The sequence below is a fragment of the Tachyglossus aculeatus genome, chromosome 1 (genome assembly GCF_015852505.1).
Source record: "Tachyglossus aculeatus isolate mTacAcu1 chromosome 1, mTacAcu1.pri, whole genome shotgun sequence".
Classification (NCBI taxonomy): Eukaryota; Metazoa; Chordata; class Mammalia; order Monotremata; family Tachyglossidae; genus Tachyglossus; species Tachyglossus aculeatus.
The window spans coordinates 135,748,441-135,772,434 of record NC_052066.1 but is presented as its reverse complement, the minus strand read 5'-3'; the positions used below and the strand labels follow the sequence as shown (position 1 = coordinate 135,772,434).

Below are 23,994 nucleotides of genomic sequence, written 5' to 3'. Positions count from 1 at the left end.
GTGCTTACTATGTGCTGGGCACTGTACTAAGCAGCGTACTAAGCATGGAACTTCTAGGCCCGTGTTCTATCCACTAGACCATGGTGCTTCTTAAACTGGTTATGGAGGACAGACTATGGTGTTCCCTAAGGAAATAAAACCATGATTTGATTTGTTGGCTTATTGTTGATTCATATTCATGATGAAATAAATGAATTCTTATTACTTATTTCATAAAGTTTAATTTGGAAGGGACTCATACGGGCTATTCCTATTTTCTTTGATTTCTGATATGTTCCATTATAATGCTAACCAATATTTATACTTTCTATTTTTACCTCCAATGAGTAAACCCAGGCATTAATATCAGTTAGCCCCATTTGGGATTTTACCATACATCAAGGATTCTGTAGAACTCCCAATACATTCTCAACCTGTCAGTTACCTGTCGGGTCTTCCCTGGACAGAGCAAAGCCTGGGCCAAATCTCCGGCTATGGAGCTATCTATCCAAGGATGTGGGGGAGGAGACTGGGAGGGTAAAAAACAGGAAACTGGTACTTTAACAGCACTGTAGTTAAACCAAACCAAACCTGAGAAATGTTAGTAATATAAGCCAATTTCTCCTGGACCAAATGGCCTTTCCACTTCTGCAGGGAAATAGGTAGGACGTTCTTCCCGCTAGACTGTAAAATGCTTGAGGGCCAGGATCATGTCCATGAACTCTGTTGTATTCTCCCAAGCTCTAATTGCTGTGCTCTGCACAGAGTAAGTGCTCAACAAATGCCACTGATTGATTGAATGAGGATCCCCAAAATGTGGGGCCTGGACCTCAATTCTCCCTTTCTTCAGGATAGCGCTGGCTTCTCTCATTGATTCCTACCTCAGTCCTGTGGCTGAGCTCCCAAGAAGAGAGAGAACAGAGTTGTCTGATTGGGCACCTAATTCTTTCCAAATTCAGTAGGGAATTCTATGTTCTCAAAAGCTTCCTTGGGAATGCCACACAAAGGAAAAAATAGTCCAGAAATTTACTTTGATATTGCTTTTAAATATCACTTCTAGACTGTGAGCCCACTGTTGGGTAGGGACTGTCTCTATATGTTGCCAACTTGTACTTCCCAAGCGCTTAGTACAGTGCTCTGCACACAGTAAGTGCTCAATAAATATGATTGATTTTTTAAAAGCAACCTTTTCAAGGATATAGTGTGTTTACAGCTTCACTTAGTTGTTATTACTTTGCTGAAATTTAAAGATACCATAAGGGACAATGACATAAAATTGTTCCACCATATGTAATATACAAACCATCTTTCACAGTTCTAATGGAACAACACTTGAAGCAAAAATATCACAATTTCAACTAAAAAATCCAATCAAACCAGGCAGGATTGGGATTAATGAAAACTCAGCCGTACTTCTTCATATAACCTCAAGGGTAACCCTTTAAGTAGTTTTTTCTTTGGTTGGGAGTGAGGGTATAAGGGGAGAAAATGAATTGGATCTTATTGCATATAGCCCACAAATGATACTTCTTTCACAAACAAATTCAAATCTGGAGGCCTATTTAAACATGAGTGATCATAAAAAGATGCTTTTCTAAATCATTTTCAATTGTATTCCTTGTATGCTAGAATATGGTATACAACAAATTACATATACTACTAAAGAAGTACTCTCCCTTCTGGTTAATCATTGTCATCCGCAATGGTGTTTATTGAGCACTTACTAGGTACCGAGCACTGTGCTAAGAGCTTGGGAGAGTACAATACGACAGAGTGGCAGACAGGTTCCCTGTCTATAGTGAGGTTCAGAAATGGTATCTGGAGCAGCAGAACTGAATTGGACTTTTAGTTGTTTAAGATTGGATATCATTTTACTATTTCTTTGCCCTTGAAAAAACAACAGGATGCTATTGCTATAGGCTAAAAAACGGGAAGAGGTTGAATAATCCACAGTAAACTACCCGGTAGGTTCTATTGATGGCCATGAAGATACTGATGATTCATCATGCAGTCAAAATAAATCAATTTAATTCGATTATGGCAGAACTTCACTGGCTTCTCAAATCAACATAAGTCCATCTGGGCAGTGAAAATGCTAAGAATTACTTAACATTAAAAAAATTAAATGCTTTTAACATTAACCCTAATTTAAAAGACAAAAACAATTTGGGAGAAGAAACTGAGTTGAATCAGGAAAAACCCTAGCAATCCTTCACTTTCCTTCATGTTCACATCTGTCCCCTCAAAATATGAAGAAAAAATAGAAAACTTTTATATGGGATTTACTGGAATCATGGATTTTGAATGAATATAATTGGTAGTATTAAATAGTATAGAGAATACAAATGCAATGGGTTCTAAAATAGTACCCAGGTTGGTTGCTCTGATGGTGAAAGAGCTAGCTAATGTAAATCAGAGCTCTAAGTGAGGAAGATCAGTTTGGCACAATATTCTTGAAACTGCAGCGATTGGCAAACAGGCTGCCCACGTGCAATAGCACCTAGACTTTAGCTTTTCCTAAAGTGTCCTCATCAGGAATTATTGCATCTTTCCTCCATGACCACAGCCGTAATTTGTGCTCCAAAATTCATATTAGGTTTGCAGTCCAGATGCCAGTAGATGATGAGATATCATGGCAAACACTGGGCTAAAAGAGATGCATTTTCTCATGAGATTGGAAAAAAAAAGACTGCTTAAAGGGTTCATTTCACTGTTGTATAAATACACATTTGTTCTTCATTCTTACCAAGACCTTACTGGACTTCATTAAATACTGACTGGTACGGAGGAGACGGAGCTAGCCCTCGACTCCCGGGCCATGCTGCTAGGCATAGCGATACTACAGCAAGACACGCCCACCGTGGCTTCGGGTAACTCATCCTCCTCGATCCACTCATTCAGATCGGGATTGAAGCACTGGATGCACTTCTTGTATTTCTTTTCTACTTCATTCCAGCCTCCCACCAGGTAGATCTTTCCATTCAGGGTGGACGCCCCCGCGGTGCTGACTCCAGTTTGAAGCGGGGCAGCGTAACTCCACTGGCCGGTGCTGGGGTTGAAACATTCGACTGTGAGCACATCCACCCTCTCGCCTCGCCCCCCGACCTGGCTCCCCCCCATGACGTAGACCCGGTCGCCGAGGGACACGGAGCAATGCCAGCCCCTGGGGGTGCTGAGGCTTGGTCTGTCCTGCCAGCTGTCGGTGGCAGGGTCATAGGCGCACACGGAGCGGGAGTAGGCACTGCTGATGTACCCTCCAGTGACCAGGATCCTACCATCGATGACCGCGCTGGCATGGCAGCACCTGGCCACCTCCAGCGGCTTCTTGAGCTGCCACTGATTGGTGGCCGGCACGTAGCACTCCAAGGATGACTGGCAGCCTTCGGCGTTGCGGCCGCCCACGGCGAACAGCAGGCCGTGGAGCACATTCAGGCTGAAGTGGGTGCGTTTCTGATTCATGTTTGCCAGGTGTATCCATGAGTTGAAACGCGGGTCATACCTGAAGAGAGCAGAAGGATTGTGTTATTGGATCTCGGGATCCGGCAGGCTGGGGATGGGGTCCCAACTTATACCACTGGCTTGGGAGTTCTGTGGGACGTTTCCCTCTGAGGGACTCCAGCTGCTTTGTGGGACATGGGCTAGTCTGGGCACCAGCCTCAGCAACAAGGTGAGGCAGGAGAGGTCCACTGTACCTGCTCTTTAAAGACCCCAGAGGAATTTTTCTCTTTTTTCTATCAATCAATCAATCAATCCATCAATATTATTTACTGAGCATTTCCTGTGTGCAGGGCACAGTACTTGAAAGAGTGCGATACAACAATAGAGTTAATGATTTCAGGCCATGGAGAGTTTACAGTCTCCCTTGGGCTTAAAATGACATCATGTTGGTGAAAGTTGGCATATAGGAGCAATACGTTACTCTCAACTGGTTGTTTTTTGTTTGTTTGATTTTTAATGGTATTTATTAAGTGCTTACTATCTGCCACGTACTATACTGAGCACTTGGGGTAGGTAAGAGCTAATCATGGTGGACACAGTCCATGTCTCACATGGGGCTTACAGTCTTAATCCCTATTTTACAGATGAGGTAACTGTGGCCCAGAGAAGTAAAATGACTTGCCCAAGGTCACACAGAAGACAAGTGGAGAAGCTAGAATTAGAATTCGGGTCCTCTAACTCCCAGGCCCATGATCTTTCCACTAGGTAACACTATTTCTCATGGTAATTGGTGGGGCTCACTTCTGGTGAGCACCAGTGGTTGACTATTTGCTCTCCGGTCCTATGGCCAGTGTCAGCCAGGACTTCTCTACCACCCTGACTGTCTTAGAGAGTGAGTGACATGGTGAGAGTCATGGCACCTGTGAGCCACCTTGTTCTCCTCTCCCTCTCCCTCCTCTCATTTCTATCCTATTTATTTTAATTTGTTGGTATGTTTGGTTATGTTCTCTGTCTCCCCCTTTTAGACTGTGAGCCCACTGTTGGGTAGGGACTGTCTCTATGTGTTGCCAATTTGTACTTCCCAAGCGCTTAGTACAGTGCTCTGCACATAGTAAGCGCTCAATAAATACGATTGATTGATTGATTGATTCCCTTTCTACATTCAATCCGTCCAATCCTGCCCCCCTTTAATGATAATAATAATAATAACAATAATAATAGTCATATTTGTCAAGCACTTACCATGTGCCAAGCACCGTTCTAAGATTAGATACAAGTTAATCAGGTCAGACCCAGTCTCTGTCCCATTGAGGAGCATGGTGAGAAGGAGTGTGGCCTTGTGAAAAGAGCAACAGCCTGGAAGTCAGAGGAGCTGGGTTCTAATCTCAGCTCCACCACTTGTCTTCTGCTTGACCTGGGGCAGGTCACTTAACTTCTCTGTACCTCAGTTCCCTCACCTGAAAATTGGGGATTCAATACCTATTCTCCCTCCTTTTTAGGCTGTGAGCCCCATGTTGGACCTGATTATCCTATATCTACCCCAGCACTTGGTAGAGTGTTTGGCACATAGTAAGCACTTAATGATAATGACTGAGGTAATTTTTATTATGAAAAAAGTACAGAAGATGAAATAGACTAATGTCCAAAGAACATGGCTCACAGGATACAAACCAGGAGTACTCTCCTTATTCGTACCTCACAGCTCTGACACTGTTGAAACACAGTGGTTCATCAGTAGTATTTATTGAGCTCTTACTGTATGCAGAGCACTAAGCACTTGGGAGAGTACACTACAACAGAGTTGGTAGACACATTCCCTGCTCCCAAGGAGTTTTAAATTCAAGAAGCAGTGTGGCTCAGTGGAAAGAGCCCGGGTTTTGGAGTCAGAGGTCATGGGTTCAAATCCCGGCTCCGCCACTTGTCAGCTGAGTGACTTTGGGTAAGTCTCTTCACTTCTCTGTGCCTCAGTTACCTCATATGTAAAATGGGGATTAAGACTGTGAGCCCCCCGTGGGACAACCTGATCAGCTGGGTGACTTTGGGCAAGTCACTTCACTTCTCTGTGCCTCAGTTACCTCATCTGTAAAATGGTGATGAAGACTGTGAGCCCCCTGTGGGACAACCTGATCACCTTGTAACCTCCCCAGCGCTTAGAACAGTGCTTTGCACATAGTAAGCGCTTAACAAATGCCAATTATTATTATTATTATTAAATCAATTTCTATTTTAAAGGATGGGAGAGTGAAAGAGTTCTTTGTTTTTGAGGTTAACGTCTCACTGCAGTGGTGTTGCATGGGGTGCAGGGAGGAGGAAAGGCAAGTGGGGCTACCCCTGACCCCCAAGGTGAGGGGTTCCATAATGGCTAACAGGATTGCAGCTGGTTGGAGCTTCTCCCAGCCCTGGCACAGAGCTGCCACCTTCACAGATTGCCCTGGCCCTGGCAGGAGTTTCTGCTGGGCACAGGAGTGGCAGAAGCAGCGGAAGAAAGGCTGTTCAGGGTCAGAGCTATCTGGGGGATTATGCCAACGAGGGGTGTCACCACAACCCGGGCAGTGCAGTGTCAGCAGGAAAGCCAGGCTGGGTGAGAGCAGTGACTGAAAGAAAGGCCCCTTGCCCCTCGCCCCTGCTGCTCTCAGACAACCCTGACTGGCACTGAGCTTCTGCCTTGGCTGCCCAGTTCTCCCAATGTCTGGGATGCGGGCTGGAACTTACTATGTGTCAGACACTGTACTAAGTGCTGGGGTAAATACAAGATAATCGGGTTGGACACAGTCCCTGTCCCACATAGGGCTCCCAACCTGAATCCCCATTTTACAGATGAGGTAACTGAGGCCCAGAGAAGTGAAGTGACTTACCCAAGGTCACATAGCAGACAAGTGGCAGAATCCGTGGTCTGTAATCACTGATATATATATCATCATATATGCCATTCTAAACTGTTACTCAGTTTATATATTTGATTTTAATTATTAGCACATTCATTACCTCATTACCCCAACCTGAGGTCTTTCATTCCCTTACACAAATAGGTGGGACATCAGTCAATCAATCAATCAAATAATACTTCGTGGCTTAGTGGCAAGAACATAGGCTTGGGAGTTAGAGGATATGGGTTCTAATCCCACCTCTGCCACTCGTCTGCTGTGTAACCTTGAGCAAGTTACTTAACTTCTCTGTGCCTCAGTTCCCTCATCTGTAAAATGGGGATTTAAAGAGTGAGGCCCATGTGGGACAACCTGATTACCCTGTATCTACCCCAGTCCTTAGAACAGTGCTTGGCACATAGTAAGCATTTAACAAATACTAAAATTATTATTACTTATTGAGCACTTACTATGCACAAAGTACAGTATAATAGATGATGACTAGTGTGGCCTGGTGGCCTAGTGGAAAGAGCTTAGGACTGAGAGTCCAGAGACCTGTGTTCTTGTTCCGGATCCACCTCTTGTCTGTTGTGTGACTTGGGGCAAGTCAGTCAATTTCTTTGTGCCTCAGTTTCCTCATCAGTAAAATGGGGAACAAATATCAGTTTTCCTTCTACCTTAGATTGTGAGCCTCATGTGGGAACAGGACTGTGCCTGTTCTGCATGTATTGTATCGACCCCAGTGCAGGGTACATATTGAGCAATTAACAAATACTGCAATAATTATTACTATTGAGGGGATTGCTTCGTCTGCCCTCCCCTCTGGCTTTTTCTGGGCACCACTGCCAGTGATTCTATTTCAGGTCAGAAGTCAAAAGGTCATATGTCCTATTCCTGATTCTACCATTGGTATCCTGTGTGACCTTGGGCAAGTCACTTCACTTCTCTGGGCCTCAGTTACCTCATCTGTAAAATAGGGATTGAGACTGTGAAGCCCACGTGGGACAGGGACAGTGTCCAACCCTATTTGCTTGTTTCCATCCCAGGGCTTAGTATAGTGCCTGGCACATAGTATGTGCTTAACAAACACCACAATTTTTATGATCATTAGGCCTAACTGGAGGCTCGCTTACCTGCAGAAATTGCTGATGGCGTGCTTGGCTTGGTTCCTTGCATCATTCTGGTCCTCCCCACCAGCTACATAGAGAAACCCATCCATCACGGTCACACACTGATTGAAGCTCTTGGAGGGCATCTCGGTCAGCCGACTCCATCCGTTTTCAGGGTCCCGGTACAAAACGTCTCGGCTCAGGGACTTCTCGGTCATGAGCGATGGACGTCCCCCGACGGTGACGAGAACTCGGAAGCCACCCCTGATTCGTGTTCTCCTAGACTGCAGGGTGTTCTGGTGATAGGGAAGCAGGTGGTAATTCATGGCGTCCACGAGCAGCTTGTGGCAGTCGGCGTCTTGCATCATTCTGGGCACTGACTGGACGTAATTGACCAGGTCTTGGGCAGAGATCGTGCCAAAGCGAATGTTGCTCAAGAGATCGGCAGCATATTTGACCCTCTTTTGATCAAACTCAAGCCATTTTGTGGCTATCTGGAAGGCCACCACTTCAGAGGGCAACTGCAAATCATCATCCACAAGGAGTTCGTTGATCTGCTCAAAGGTCAGTTTCAGGAACTGATCTGTTTCTGAGAACTCAATGAAGTTGTCCCGGATGAATTTCTGGGCTGCCGCTTTTGGGTTTTTCAGCTCGTACGTCTCTGCAATGTTAGCAATGTACATGCAGTTCTCCACGTTGACTTCTCGCGTCAAAAAGTCGCAGCACATCTTGACGAGGGGATGGATCTGAAGGAAGATGGCTGCCGAAATGATGCTGCCTATTGTGTACAAGGAGAGAGTAAGCTTCCCCGTGTAAGCATAGGCTATCACGGTGGCTAGGCCCAGAGGCGAGATATCATTGAGGTCCACTCTTTGAGTTGATGGGTCTTTCTTGAGGATATCGTAAAAGTAGTCACTGCAGGAAGCCATTACTGACTTGTGGACATTGAAGGATTTCGTTTTAGTGGCGATCACTAAGTCACACAGAAAATTCTCCTGCCTCATTTTACTTAGCCCTTCCAAGAGATTGGAGCCATAGGAACTGTCGGAAAGCTCGGAGGAGATGCAGCTCAACCCATTGCCTCCTTCCAAGAGGCTATTCAAAGCATTGAGTTTGCTCAAAGGGCTGTCTTCTACGATGATTGTTGTCTCGTTGAGGTCAGCTTTGTTCTTTTTGATGGCCTTCTTTTTGGGTGCCATGTTGGCAATCCCTTATTACTGGCAAGAATTGGCTACAAAAAATTAAAAAAAAATTATGGATTAATTTTGGTAGGATGCTTAGAATCTTCAAGCGCTGAACTCGGTTCTTCCCTGCTGCAAGAGAAGGACCAAAAGACAAGGCCAGAAAATGGTACAGTCCTCCTCACAACCAGACTCCTCCACAGGCTCCCTGGACCAGTCCCCAGGCCCCAGCCCAATGACCATGGAGGGTGAGGGCTGTGGAGAGGCTGGCAGTAGCAGCAGTGACAGCAGCAGCTATGGGGCTTGCTGTGCAACCCTCTCCTCCTCTTCTTCACCTTCTGCCTCTGCCACCCTCAGGTCTCTAAGCAGCATACCCCAGTCTTTGCCTTGGGAGACCACTCTGGCCTGGAGAGGGGCACATAAAGGCCAGAGAATGGAGCAGCAGACATCAAGATGGCTGTAGTGCTTGGCTCCTGAGCAGCACTGCAGACCACTACAACCCAATCAGGCCAGGGTCTCCCTCCAGCCCGGGCCTGGGAGAAGCAGCATGGCTTAGTGGTTAGAGCACAGGCCTGGGAGTCAGAAGGACTGGGGTTCTAAACCCGCCCCTGCCACTTGTCCACTGTGTGACCTTGGGGAAGTCACTTCCCTTCTCTGTGCCTCAGTTACCTCATCTGTAAAAGAGGGATTAAGACTGAGTCCCATGTGGGACAGACACTGTATCCAATCCACTTACCTTGTATCTACCCAGGCATTTAGTACAGTGCCTCGCACTTAGTAAGTGCTTAACAAGGACCACAGTTATTATTATTATTATTATCCAGCTGACCCCGGTGGGAATCCCAAGCCCAGACTGGAACTGCTTGTTGTGGTGAAGCCATGGTGCTGCCCCCTCAGCAGGCTCCAGCCAGCGCTAGGCCTCTTGCTCTCCACCCAGCCCTCCACGTCCTATTCTTGACACTTCTCCTATCTTCTCCTTCTGTCTTTGCTGGCCTGGCTCTGAGGGGACTTCAGCGAGGAAATACTTGGTATCACTGGGCTGGTGTTCCCACTGTCATCTACCTGCTGGCTGGCTGGCTGGCTTGCCTTAAAGGGATACACAAACGCCAGGGAGCTGGATGATTTTCAGCAGCGACAAAAGAGGGTTTATCAACCAGAACAGCTGCTCACTTCTGTAAATTCCATGTCGGTAGCACTCTTCCCCAACTTTTCTTGTGTTCTTACCCAGACTCTGGGGTTCAATACCTTTTGAAAAGCAGCAGGGAAAGGTTAAAGCAAAAAACGCCAGGCATCATCAGGAAAATTTACCATGTCGGTTTATGCATCAGTGCACAAGTCTCATGATTTGAATTTCTGCACGGAAAACCATCGCCAACTCTTCTTCTTTTTACCCTTTACTTCTCTATACCACAGTTTTCTCATCTGTCTAGTAAGGATTCAATCCCTGTTCTCCCTCCTACTTAGACACTGAGTCCCATGTGGGACAGGGACTGTGTCTGACCAGGTTATTTTGTGTTTACCTCAGAGCTTAGTAGAGTGTTTGGCCCACAGTAAACACTTAACAAATACCACAATTATTATTATTGTTATTATTATTATTACCCTACTTCTCTTCTCTCAAATATCTTCCCTCTCTGCCTTGTCTATTTGTTGTGCAACTAGGGGACAACTCCAGTGATTGATCACACTTAAGGGGAAACCCCATTGATTCTGAATGCCAAAAACACAGCAGCCAAGACTGCTGAGAAGGTTTCAGCTAATAAACTTTCAAAAAGTCTCTCCAGTTGCCATCCACACCTCCTCTATGCCCCTCCAAACTCTACTTGATTAGAAATATTCATCAACCTCTTTTTTGTTAGAAAAAAGGTTTTAAAATCTGTTAGTGCATTTTAGATCATTTGTTTGTCTTGTCTTATGCTGTCAAGTCACCCTTGACCCATAGCAATTTCATGGACACATCTCTTCCAGAAAGGCCCATCTCCATCTGCAATCGTTCTGGTAGTGTATCCTTAGAGATTTTTTAGTAAAAATACAAAAGTATTTTTACCAAAGTATTGCCGCGTTCCACACAGTTAACTTGAGTCTCTACCCTTGACTCTCTCCCATCCCATTACTGCCCAGCACAGTTGAGTTTTGACTTGTAGCAGATTACCTTCCAATTGTTAGCCACTGGTCAAGCTAGGAATGGAATGGGTATGCCTCTGCTTGACTCTTCCTCCCATAGTCGAGACTGGTAGAGTACAGGAAACTCTCCAGATGCGATCCTGAGAGGGGAGATCATTTGTAGGCAGGGGCAATGCAAACTATACAGCGTTATACCATATCACTCAATCAATCATTGGCATTTATTGAGCACTAGGCAACTGAGAGTGTACAATATAACAGAGCTGGTAGACAGGTTCCCTGCTCACAAGGCGCTTACAGTTTGGGGGAGACAGATATTAAAATAAATTACAGATTCATTCATTCATTCGGGTCATATTTATTGAGCACTTACTGTGTGCAGAGCACCTTACTAAGCACTTGAGAGAGTACAATACAATAACAAACAGTCACAATCCCTGCCCATTACAAGCGTACAAGGGGGAGACAGACATCAATACAAATAAGTAAAATTACATAAATATACATAAGTGCTGTGGGGCTGGGAGAGGGGAGAAGAGCAAAGGGAGTAAGCCAGTGTGACACAGAAAGGAGTGGGAATTTGGTAAAGTGGGGCTTGGTATGGGAAGCCTTCTTGGAGAAGATGTACCTTCAATAAGACTTTGAAGGAGTGGAGAGTAATTGTCAGATTTGAGGAGGGAGGGTGTTCCAGGCCAGAGGCAGGATGTGGGCTAGGTGTCAGTGGCGAGACAGGAGAGATTGAGGCACAGTGAGGAGGTTAGTACTAGAGGAGTGAAGTGTGTGGGCTGGGTTGTAGAAGGAGAGAAGCAAGGTTAGGTAGGAAGAGGCAAGGTGGTAGAGTGCTTTAAAGCCAATGGCGAGGAGTTTTTGTTTGATACAGAGGTGGACGGGCAATCACTGGAGTTTTTTGAGGAGCGAGGTGACATGTCCTGAACATTTTTGCAGAAAAATGAACTGGGCAGCAGAGTGAAGTGTGGATTAGAGTGGGGAAAGACGGGAGGATGGGAGGTGGAAAAGTCAGGAAAAGCCAGATAAGTACATAAATGTTGTGGGGTTGAGGGTGGGTTGAATATCAAATAATAAGAGGATATAGATCCAAGTATTGGTGTTGCAGAAGGGAAAGCAAGTAGGGGAAAAGAGAGATTAAACAGGAAAAGCCTTTTGGAGGAGATAATAATAACTAATGATCATGGTATTTGTTAAGCGCTTGCTATGTGCCAAGCGCTGCACTAAGCTCCTAAGTAGACACAATATAATCAGGTTCCACATTCATTCATTCAATCGTAATTATTGAGTGCTTACTGTGTGCAGAGCACTGTACTAAGCGCTTGGGAAGTACAAGTTGGCAACATATAGAGACGGTCCCTATCCAACAGCGGGCTCACAGTCTAGAAGGGGGAGACAGAGAACAAAACAAAACACATTAACAAAATAAATAGAAGAAATATGTACAAATAAAATAAATAAATAAATAGAGTAATAAATACATACAAACATATATACATATATACAGGTGCTGTGGGGAGGGGAAGGAGGTAAGGCAGGAGGGATGGAGAGGGCTCAGTCTGGGAAGGCCTTCTGGATGAGGTGAGCTCTCAGTAGGTCCTTGAAGGGAGGAAGAGAGCTAGCTTAGTGGATGTGCGGAGGGAGTGCATGGGGCTCATGGTCAGAGTAGGAGGAACAGCAGGTGTTGAATCTCTAAGGCTCCTTGGAAAGGGCACAGGCTTTGGAGTCAGAGTTCATGGGTTCTAATCCCAGCTCTGCCAATTGTCAGCTGTGTGACTTTGGGCAAGTCACTTAACTTCTCTGTGCTCCAGTTCCCTCATCTGTAGAATGGGGCTTAAGACTATGAGCCCCCCATGAGACAACCTAATACCTTGTAACCTCCCCAGCACTTAGAACAGTGCTTTGCACATAGTAAGTGCTTAATAAATGCCATTATTATGTTACAGATGAGGGAACTGAGGTAGAGAGAAGCTAAGTGAAGGCGAAGCTGGGATTAGTACTCACAACCTCTGACTCCCAAACCCGTGCTCTTTCCTCTAGGCCATGCTGCTTCCCATGTGATTTTAGTAACTCTGCTGGGAAGAGAACAAGAGGCCCAGCACCTTGTGGAGCCTGCTGTGAGGGCAGCACTGTGGCATCATCACAACAAGCAGTTGGGTTTGGGCCTGGGGTTCCCTCTGGGGTAGGCTGGCCCATCTGAGTTGTGGTGGTCTGTGGGATGCACAGGGGCCAGATGCTAGGCCATCTCATATGCCTGCCTCCCCCTTCCGAGGGCCTTGGGTGTTTCTTTCCATTCATTCATTCATTCAATCATATTTATTGAGCGCTTACTGTGTGCAGAGCACTGTACTAAGTGCTTGGGAAGTACAAGTTGGCAACATATAGAGATGGTCCCTACCCAACAGTGGGCTCACAGTCTAGAAGGGGGAGACAGAGAACAAAACAAAACATATTAACAAAATAAAATAAATAGGATAAATATGTACAAATAAAATAAATAAATAGAGTAATAAATACGTACAAACATATGTACATATATACAGGTGCTGTGGGGAGGGGAAGGTGGTAAGGCGGGGGGGATGGGGAGGGGGAGGAGGGGGAGAGGAAGGAGGGGGTTCAGTCTGGGAAGGCCTATAGTGATGAGAAAGACTTGTGGAGGACAGGGTTTGGGTGGGAAGTTGAGGAGTTCTGTTTTGGACAGGTTTCAAGTAGAGATGTCCTGAAGGCAGGAAGAAGTGTGAGACTGTGGAGAAGGAGAGAGGTTAGGGCTGGAGATGTAGATTTGGGAATCATCTGCAAAGACATGGAAGTTGAAGCTGTGGGAACAAATCAGTTCTCCACGGGAGTGGGTGTAGATAAAGAATAGAAGGAGACCCAGAACTGAGTTCTGAGGAGAACCCTACTGTTCAGAGAGTGGGAGGTAGAGAAGGAGCCTGCATAACAGACTGAAAAGGAGCATCAGAGAGCTAGGAGGAGAAATGGGGATGAAGATTGTGAGCCCCATGCAGGACAATCTGATTACCTTATATCCACCCCAGAACTTAGAACAGTGCTTGGCACATAGTAAGCGCTTAACAAATACCAGAATTATTATTATTCATTCATTCAGTTCAATCATATTTATTGAGTGTTTACTGCATGGAGAGTACTGTACTAATAACTTAGGAAAATACAATACAACAAAAAACAGTCATATTCCCTGCCCACGATGAGCTCACAGGGGAGATAGATAACAATATAAATAAACCAGAAGATAGAAGACAGTGAAGAGGTATGAAGGGATGGAGTAAGAGGAACAGGTTGAATGGGTAGATTTTGAGGAGATGAGAGATCTCTTAAGATGCCGCTGGGAAAGGTGGGAGAGTGCATTCATTCATTCAATTCAATCATATTTATTGAGCACTTACTCTGTGCAGAGCACTGTACTGAGTGCTGAAGAAGGGACATGAGGAGAGAGGGATTGGAGAGGAACAGGGGCCATTTTAGGAAGACCATGCCTGATGGTTTTAATTTTCTCAGTAAGGTATGTGGCCAGGTCATTAAGGGAAAGAGATGGTGAGGGGGCAGAGGTTTGAGGAGGGAATTAAACATCTGAAACAGCTGGCATAGGCAACAAGTATGGAATTCAATAAAGATGGAGAAGTTTTGTTGCTGGCAGAGAAGAGGTCAGAATTAAAGCATATGAAGATGAATTGAGTTGGACGAGGTCAGCCTGGTTTGTGGATTTCATTCATTCAATCATATTTTTTGAGTGCTTATTGTGTGCAGAGCACTGTACTAAGCACTGGATTTCTGTCAGCAGTGCTCCACGGCTCATGCACAGGGGTGGAAGGATCATACTGCTTAGGTGATTCATTGTTGCTGATTAGTGATTTAAGATCAGTGGATGGACAGGGGAGTGAGAGAGTTAAGTTCAGTGTAAAGGACAGGGTTGGGAGCATCAATTTGTGTGTTAAGATAAAGTCATTTGGGTATGGAGACCAAATGGGGCATGATTAGAAAATTGGAAAGGGGTGAGGTGGGTAGTCAAAATATCAGAGGTCTCTGAGGAAGAACAGAACAGATTTTGGGGGAAGGGGTGTGTGGGAGAGAAGGCAGGTGAGGAGATTGTAGTCGGCTAGAGGGATTGCAAAGTTGGTGAGGGTAGTGGCCGTTCAGTGACTATAGATGATGAGATCAAGCTTATTTCTTTAGGTGCTGAATGTTTTATGATATTTATGTCAGTATAGTGGCTATTTACAAAAAAAATTGCTGTAGGTATATTATTTCTCTAAAATTGATAGAGTATACAATTTTGGGCAATTTTGATTAAAAATAAGATATCCGACATTGGTCTAAAACCCATCCCTGTTCCTATGAGAAGATTAGTTTTGATTTACAACACTTTGTCTTAAGGAGCAGTATTTAGGAACCACTTCATGCCACTGCCCAGATTGTCCTTGTCCAGAAATGCTCTGGGCATGTTACTCCCCTCCTCAAAAATCTCCAGTGGCTACCAATCAACCTACGCATCAGGCAGAAGCTCCTCACCATCGGCTTCAAGGCTCCCCATCACCTCGCCCACTCCTACCTCACCTCCCTTCTCTCCTTCTACAGCCCAGCCCACACCCCCTGCTCCTCTGCCGCTAATCTCCTCACCGTGCCTCGTTCTCCCCTGTCCCGCCATCGAGCCCCGACCCACGTCATCCCCCTGGCCTGGAATGCCCTCCCTCCCCACATCCGCCAAGCTAGCTCTCTTCTCCCTTCAAGGCCCTATTGAGAGCTCACCTCCTCCAGGAGGCCTTCCCAGACTGAGCCCCCTCCTTCCTCTCCCCCTCCTCTCCCTCTCCATCCCCCCTGCCTTACCTCCTTCCCTTCCCCTCAGCACCTGTATATATGTATATATGTTTGTACGTATTTATTACTCTATTTATTTATTTATTTTACTTGTGCATATCTATTCTATTTTATTTTATTAATATGCTTTGTTTTGTTCTCTGTCTCCCCCTTCTAGGCTGTGAGCCCACTGTTGGGTAGGGACCGTCTCTATATGTTGCCAACTAGTACTTCCCAAGCGCTTAGTACAGTGCTCTGCACACAGTAAGTGCTCAATAAATATGATTGATTGATTGAGAACTATCTTTTCTTCAAAATTCTACTGGAGAAAATCTTTGTCATATATGTTGTGAATCCAATACAAGTCTTCTGCCTGTTCTGAGCAGAGTACTTGTGTTGATAATAGCCTTTGGAATATCATCTTAAAGCCATTTCTCCAGGAGCCTGACATTTGGAAGTGCAGAGAAGCAGCTGGCCCAGTGAAAAAAGCGCTAGTCTGGAGACTTGTTGTATTGTACTCTCCCAAGTGCTTAGTACAGTGCTCTGAACACAATGTGTTCAATGAATACCATTGATTGATTGACTGATTGATCGATAGGAGACCAGAGCTCTAGTCCTAGTTTTATCAGTATCCAGCTGTGTAGTCTTGGGCAAGTCGCTTAACATCTCAGGCCTCAGTTTCCTCATCTGTAAAAAGGGAAAAATCATATCTTTCTCACAGGGATCCTGGATTAAAAGAGGTAAGTAGTGTGAAATTGCCTTTGGAGAACAAGTGTTCTTATAAATTTAAGGAATTATTAGCACATTATCTTCCCAGCCTCAGGTTAGATTAATTTAACATTGAAATGCTCTTTTTTTAATGCAGAGGGTGAATTGAAATGGACTAATAAAATGTTTTATTTCTGCAACCAATACAATAATTAGATGTAATTTCAAAATGACTTTCCAATGAAAACATTCCAAACCATGCCTACTCAGTTCAATGAAGAATCTACGGAATGTCTATGAATCTCCTTTTCAGCCAGATTTTCCCCAGTGTCTCAGGCACCCTCGATTCAATCAGGGATTATTAATATGTTATTTTCTTTTTTTATGACATTTGTTAAGTGCTTACTATGTGCTGGCACTGTACTAAGTGCTGGGGTAAATACTAGTTAATCAGGTTGGACACAGTCCCTGTCCCACATGGGGCTCCCAGTCTTAACCCCATTTTACAGATGAGGTAACTGAGGAACAGAGGAGTTAATGACTTGCTCAAGGTCATACAGCAGTCAAGTGTGTGGCTTCGTGAAAAGAGTATTGACTTGGGAGTCAGAGGTTGTGGGTTCTAATCCCAGCTCCACCACTTGTCTGCTGTGTGACCTTGGGCAAGTCACTTTGCTTCTCTGTGTCCCAGTTCCCTCATCTGTAAAATGGGGATTAAGACTGTGAGCCCCACGTGGGACAACCTGATTAATAATAATAATGATGGCATTTGAAAAGCAGTTACTATGTGCGAAGCACTGTTCTAAGCTCTGGGGGGGAATGCAAGTTGATCAGGTTGTCCCACATGGGGCTCACAGTTTTAATCCCCATTTTACAGATGAGGTAACTGAGGCCCAGAGAAGTTGAGTGACTTGCCCAAAGTCTCACAGCTGACAAGTGGCAGAGCCAGGATTAGAACCCTTGACCTCTGGCTCCCAAGCCCATACTCTTTCCAATGAGCCACGCTGCTTGATTACCTTGTATCTACCCCAGCACTTAGACCAGTGTTTGGCACATAGTAAGCACTTAAAAAATACCATCATCATCATCATCATTATTATTAAGTGGTGGATTGAGATTAGAACCCAGGTCCTTTTAACCCCCTTACCCATGTTCTATCCACTAGGCCATGCTGCTTCTCACAATATACTAAAGGTATTCTTTCTTTCAATCATATTTATTGTGTGCTTACTGTGTGCAGAGCACACAATTGAAATGGACTAAAAAAATGTTTTATCTGTGAAGCCAATACAAAAATTACTTGGTACTACTTAACACACTCCTATGGTACACTCAAGGTCTCCTAATGGCATTACTACACACAAGAACACTAGAGGATGACTGTACCCCCTTAAACTTGCTCAATCAATCAGTGGTACTTATTGAACACTTTCTTTCTGCAAGGTAGCAGTTGGGAAAGTTCAATAGAGGCAAACAACATAGTCATTGCCCACAAGGAGCCAACTTACTACCGAGTGGGAGGATGATGATAATGGTGGTGGTATTTGGTAAGCGCTTACTATGTGCCAAACACTGTTCTACATGGGGCTCAAAGTGTATAGATCTATCATTTATTTATTTATGTATTGATTTCTACTGAAGTCTGTCTCCCCCTCTAGACTGTGAGCTTGTTGTGGAAGCTGGGAATGTGACAGTCCATTGTTGCACTGGATTCTCCCAAGCACCTAGTATATAAAACCTCTTTTCAAGGTAATGCCTGTTTTGGGGGTGGAGGGACAATCAATCAATCAATTAATCAATGATATTTGTTGAGCACTTACTGTGTGCAGAACACTGTACTAAGCACTTGGGAGAGCGCAATACAATAGAGTTGGAAGATCACATTCCCTGCCCACAAGAAGCTCACAGTCTAGAGGGGGAGACAGTCATTAAAACAAATAACTAAATTACAGATATGTACATGAGTGCTGTGGTGCTGAAGATAGGGTGAAAATCAAGGGCTTAAAGGGCACAGATCTAAGTGCATAGGTGAAGCAGGAAGGGGAGAGAGAGTATGGGAAAACAGGAATTAATTGGAGAAGACCTCTTGGAGGAGATGTGATTTTAATAAGTCTTTGAAGGAGGGGAAAGTGGTGGTTAGCAAGCTGGCACTAGAGGAGGGGAGTGTACAGGCTGAACTGTAGTAGGAGATTATTTAGGTAAGGTAGGAGGGGAAAAGTTTATTGAGTGCTTTAAAGTCGATGGTAAGGAGTTTCTATTTGATATGGAGATGGGTGGGCAACAACTAGAGGTTTTTGAGGAGTGGGGAGATGTGGACTGAACTTTTTCTATTTAGAAAAATAATCCAGGCAGCAGAGTAAAGTATGGACTAGAGGGGGGAAAGACAGGAGGCAGGGAAGTCAGTAAGGAGGCTGATGTAGTGATCAAAGCATAGTAGCACTTTGGATGGAGAGGGAAGGGCAGATTTTAGTGGTGTTTTGAAGATATGCCTAATAGAATTTGGTGACAGATTGGATATTTGGGTTGATATCAGGTCAAGGGAAATGTTTGCACTGGGAATTTTTCTTTTTTCCCCAACTCCCTCTCCCTTCTCCATTGGTCTATGAACAATTTGTGACCTTTGGGAATTTGATATTCTCCCCAGACTCAGTCCCACAGCACTGAAATGCATATCCATAAATTATATATTCTAATTTATTTATTTTAATGCTGTCTTCCCCTCTATAGACTGTAAACTCATTGTGGGCAGGGAACATGTCTGCCAACTCTCCAAAACGCTTAGTACAGTACTCTGCACAAAGTAAGCATTCAATGTATACCACTGATGATAATGATGATGATGGACTATTCTTCTGTTTTTCTCCAGCTGCGGTAATGGGAGCTTGTACACCAAGGCAATCGAGGGCAGAAGAAACCCCTTCCCTAAACCTTTCCTAGCCAAAGTATCTAGGGGAAGGGAGAAAGTGGTCCATAATCTATCTGTACCCTGAGGTCCAAACATCTCTGTACTGTTCTTGCTACCAACGAGTTGATTTAGACATTGGGAAGGGGAGTCTTCTAACTGACTAGTTTCTATGCAGTTCTTCCACCTTTTTTGAAAGGCAAAAGGACAGCTATGACTGCCAGCCATGCAGCAGTATCTTCAGCTATTTACTAAACCCGGGGTGAATGATCTGCAGAGGGAGTCAGAGCTACCTTCTTGCATTACCCGTCTCACTGGCCGTCCTGCCATTAGCTTCTCCCCTTCAGCCTATACTGCACAATGTTGCATGGATATTCAACACTACTCTATTCAATATTACTCTATTTATTTATTTATTTTACTTGTACATATCTATTCTATTTATTTTATTTTGTTAATATGTTTGGTTTTGTTCTCTGTCTCCCCCTTCTAGACTGTGAGCCCACTGTTGGGTAGGGACTGTCTCTATATGTTGCCAACTTGTACTTCCCAAGCACTTAGTACAGTGTTCTGCACACAGTAAGCGCTCAATAAATATGATTGATTGATTGATTGATTCTTTTTGTCACATCACTCAGCACACACCTCTCTCCTCTTCAGAAACCTCCAATGGCTTCACACCTCACTCCGCATGCAGCAGAAACTCCTTGCCAATTTCAAGGTTCTCCACAGCTTTCTCCATCTTACATACTAGTTCCCTACCCCCACTACTACTCAACTGGCACTCTTTGCTTCTACTCAGCTTGCTTTTAATTGTACCTCACTCTCATCTCATCTAGATCTCATCTCATCTAGAGAAACAATGTGGCTCAGTGGAAAAGAGCATGGGCTTTGGAGTCAGAGGTCATGGGTTCAGCTGTGTGACTTTGGGCAAGTCACAACTTCTCTATGCCTCAGTTCCCTCATTTGTAAAATAGGGATTAAGACTTTGAGACTTTGACTTTGATCAACCTGATCACCTTGTACCCTCCCCAGCACTTAGAACAGTGCTTTGCACATAGTAAGTGCTTAATAAATGCTATTATTATTATTATTACTATTATTATTATCTCTGCTACCTCTTATCCTTCCTCAGGGTGGCCTGGAACTTTCTTTCCACTTCCAAAGCTACAAGACCTATACTTATCCCCATCTTCAAAACCCTTCTAAAATTGTACCTCCTCCAGGAAGTCTTCACAATTAACCCACAATATACCAGTCATGTCAACCTCAAACTCACCCTTAGTACTTATGTATTTTATTCTGTTTTTCTGCCCTTACATGTATAATGAGCATTTTTATTTGTATATTTATTTGTCCATTCAATTATGTATTTGTTTCATTCTGGTATAGTTGTACTATTTCCTGTTACATCCTTGATCTTCTTGATGCTCTCACTCTTTTTAAATCATTTTGGTCTGACCCAACCGTTATTATTGTTTTATTACTCTTAATAATAATAATGATATAATAATAATGGCATTTATTAAACACTTACTATGTATCAAGCACTGTACTAAAAACTGAGATAGATACAAGGTTATCAATTTGTACACAGTCCCTCACAGTCTAGGTAGGAGGGAGTAGGATTTAATCACCATTTTACAGATGAGGAAACTGAGGCACAGAGAAGTAGAGTGACTTGCCCAAGTTCACCCATCTGATGAGTGGTGAAGTCGGGATTAGAACCCAGGTCTCCTGACTTCCGGGCCCACGCTCTTTCCACTAGGCCATGCTGGTAAATGTCAGGGAGTGAATGCCTTGCTTCTGTTGGACTCTCCCAATTGCATGGACGGTACTTCACAGTTGATAGGTACTCAATAATTGCCACCAATTGATTGCTTCAGCTATGTCTGCCTCCTGGAACTACTAATGTTCCTTCATTTTTCCCTCAATCAGTCAGTGCTATTTACTGAACTCTTACTGTGTGCAGGCCACTGTATTAACCACTTGGGAGAGAACAATAGAGTAGGTAGACACTACCCCTGCCCTCAAATTACTTACAAATCAGTGGGGAAAACAGACTTTAAAATAAATGACAGATCGGGGGAGCAACAGAACATAAGGATATTTATATAAGCATTGTGGAGGTGGGGTGAGTTTCAGAGTAATAATAAGAAGAATAATGATGGTATTTGTTAAGTACTTACAAGCACTGTTCTAAGTACTGGGGTAGATACAAGGTAATCAGGTTGTGCCATGTGGGGCTCACAGTCTTAATCCCCATTTTACAGATGAGGTAACTGAGGCACAGAGAAATGAAGTGACTCGCCCAAAGTCACAGAGCTGATAAGTGGTGGAGCCAGGATTAGCACCCACAACCTCTGACTCCCAAGCCTGTGCTCTTTTCGCTAAGCCACACTACTTCTCGGGAGTAGGGCTCAAGTGTATGGGCGACACAGAAGGGAGGGATTATAGAATGGGGAGAGGAGAGGTTTGTCAGGGAATATACAATATGATGTTATTTTAATGAGTCTTTGAAGATGGGGAGAGGGGTGGTCTGTCAGATGTGAAGAGGGAAGGTGTACCAGGCAAGAGGGTGGGTGTGAACAAGAAGTCGACTGTGAGACAGGTGAGATTGGCTAAAATGAACTAATTAATGTGAGAGGGCTTTGGAAATGAGTGCTATAGAAAACCATGGTATTATTGAGACAGTTTCCTATTTCGAGTAACACTTAGTTTATCCACCCAAAAGTAGGCAAACCAAGCTCTGCATTTCAAACTCCTGGGGAAATTACTTAGAATGGCAATCCTAAGGAAAGCCAAGTATATTAGAGTAAACCTTTCCCTCAATCAATTTAACTGGTTTGCTTAGAAACTATCGTCTGAACTTTAAAGGCATGAATTCCCAAACTTCAGTCACAGGTAATAACCTCTAATAGCCCAGCAAGTCAGGTGACAACCATTCTTGCATTCTGGCTTGGTTATAAACTTCAGCAAGATGGTCTTTTCCCTCATTCCTGGTGGTTGAGAACATTCAGGAACCCCATTCAATACTAAAGTGTGGAATGCTGATTAAAGTCCTTCAGAATTGGCATCCTTTCTGCAAAGATGTTGTGTAGGGCAGGGTCCAAGGGGAGGTTTGTGGGTCAGAGTTTAATTTCACTTCATCTTCACCCGAGAAGGTGGGGACACCCGATCCTCCCAAATGCAAGCCTGCAAAATTAGACACAGTCCACATCCTAAAGGAACAAGGGATGGGATGGGTTTTTCTATTTCCCTTTACAAGGAACAAACCACATTCCCATCACACTTAAAATCACGCCCTTGCCCCTCACCCCACAACACCCTTCCCTAAACACCTAGCTCACAATAGTGCTAATTACAGAGAGGCATAATTTGTTCCCTTTTCAGAACAAAGTTTAAATTTCTGGCCCTCTCATGGGAAATGCCCCCATGTGGGGCCAGATAAACAGTCATGTGTGCTGACGTGTCAGGGCCGTGTTCATGCCAGAATGAGCTGGGCTTTCAGAATATCTTCTTGTCAAAGAGGTGGGTCAGCTGTTCCGGGCTCCCCCCCTCCTCTCCACATTCCTAAGCTGCATCTGTTGAAGCCTGTCAGAGCTAACTCCTGAAATAGCAACACCCAGACCTCATACAGCTTGCCATTTTAAGCTAGGCTCAGTTTAAGGTCTACTTGTCACTTGATTGTTTCATATTCCTTTTTGCGATATGTCTTTACACTTTAAAGTGAAGCATACATCTTTCTTCGTATACCTATATACAAGCACACTCATACTGAGGCAGCCAAAATTAGGTTTTTGTCTTGAGAGAGATCAAATTTTGTGTGTCATGTTCCTGGATGGCATATAGAATACTTTAGATAATAATGTAAAGAAAAATTGCTCTCCTTCCTTCCAGGAGTGGTTTCAGATATATTCAGAGGCACATTTTGCAAACTGACTACAAAGTTCCAGCAAATGTTCACAATCCTTCATTCTTTCCAATGGCAGCAATCTCAACACCAGAATTTGCTTTCTTCTTCATGTTAAAATAAATCATCAGGGACCAGAGAGATTAAAAATCATGCAACCCCGGGTCAAAGTGATATGCTGGTGTCAAAAAAATAATCACCGCCAAAATAATCTCCAAATTCTTGGACGAGTTTTTGTTCCCTAAACCTCGGCTAATTTAGGCTTCTACGATTTTCACATTCCCCTAAGAAGATCCAATCCTTTTGACTCCAGCCAGAACTCGAGCCTTCCATTAACAAGCCTGGAGCACAGATAGGGCAAACAGGTGCCAGCGGTGTACTCCTTCTCCCCAAAAAACCACAAGCCGGGGCACCGGACTCCAAATCTGTGAGACCAATCCCCTCTCCTTACCCTTTCAGAGCACTGTCCCCGAACGGTGAAATGGAGGGCTAGCAGGGACTCCTCTTGGGAAGCAACCTGAGGGCTGAATGAGAAAGAGAGAGAGAGGAGAGAGAGAAAGAGAGAGAGTGGGAAAGAGAGATAAGGAAAGAATAGAAAAATCCAACCGGGAGACACGAGCTACCACCTGACAAGGCCCAGCTGCAGTAATATCTAACATGATCCTTTGCTGTCATGTAGGATAAGGGAAGCCTGAGTCTGCGCACTCCGGTGACCCCCCCCCCCCCCCCCGCCTCCCCTCCTTTACCCTCTGCAGGCCACTCAGGGCTAGAGAGCAAGGTTCCGCTCACTGGGTGGAGAGGGGTCGGATGTCTCAAATGGACCAGAAGATGGAACAGACTCTTGCCTCTCCAGTGGGTTTTTCTCCATATAACCCAGTTCCCTATCACATCAACTATAGCGATGTCCCAGACAAGAACAAAGAGAGGTTAAATGACTGGGCAGGTCATCCAGGGACTC

General features: G+C 44.4%; 1 protein-coding gene and 1 non-coding gene across 2 annotated transcripts; both read right to left on the bottom strand.

Annotated features, from left to right (window-relative positions):
• Positions 1–1,332: 1,332 nt before the first annotated feature.
• On the bottom strand, positions 1,333–23,651 carry KLHL31 (kelch like family member 31). Its single transcript, XM_038743270.1, has 3 exons — positions 23,488–23,651; positions 7,415–8,621; positions 1,333–3,478 (listed from the first exon to the last, which is right to left on the bottom strand). The coding sequence occupies exons 2-3, from the start codon at positions 8,587–8,589 to the stop codon at positions 2,746–2,748; spliced, it is 1,908 nt and encodes a 635-aa protein (XP_038599198.1). The 5' UTR covers positions 8,590–8,621; positions 23,488–23,651; the 3' UTR covers positions 1,333–2,745.
• LOC119936262 lies at positions 10,708–10,845 on the bottom strand. The gene has a single exon (XR_005453689.1). It is a non-coding gene; the product is annotated as a small nucleolar RNA SNORA7 (small nucleolar RNA).
• Positions 23,652–23,994: the final 343 nt, after the last annotated feature.

Excerpts from the sequence above, each read along its gene's own strand:
- KLHL31 (XM_038743270.1), bottom strand. The coding sequence starts at position 8,589 with ATGGCACCCAAAAAGAAGGCCATCAAAAAGAACAAAGCTGACCTCAAC. Across the intron at positions 3,479-7,414 it reads GCCATCAGCAATTTCTGCAG|GTATGACCCGCGTTTCAACT; the intron begins GTAAGCGAGCCT and ends TGCTCTCTTCAG.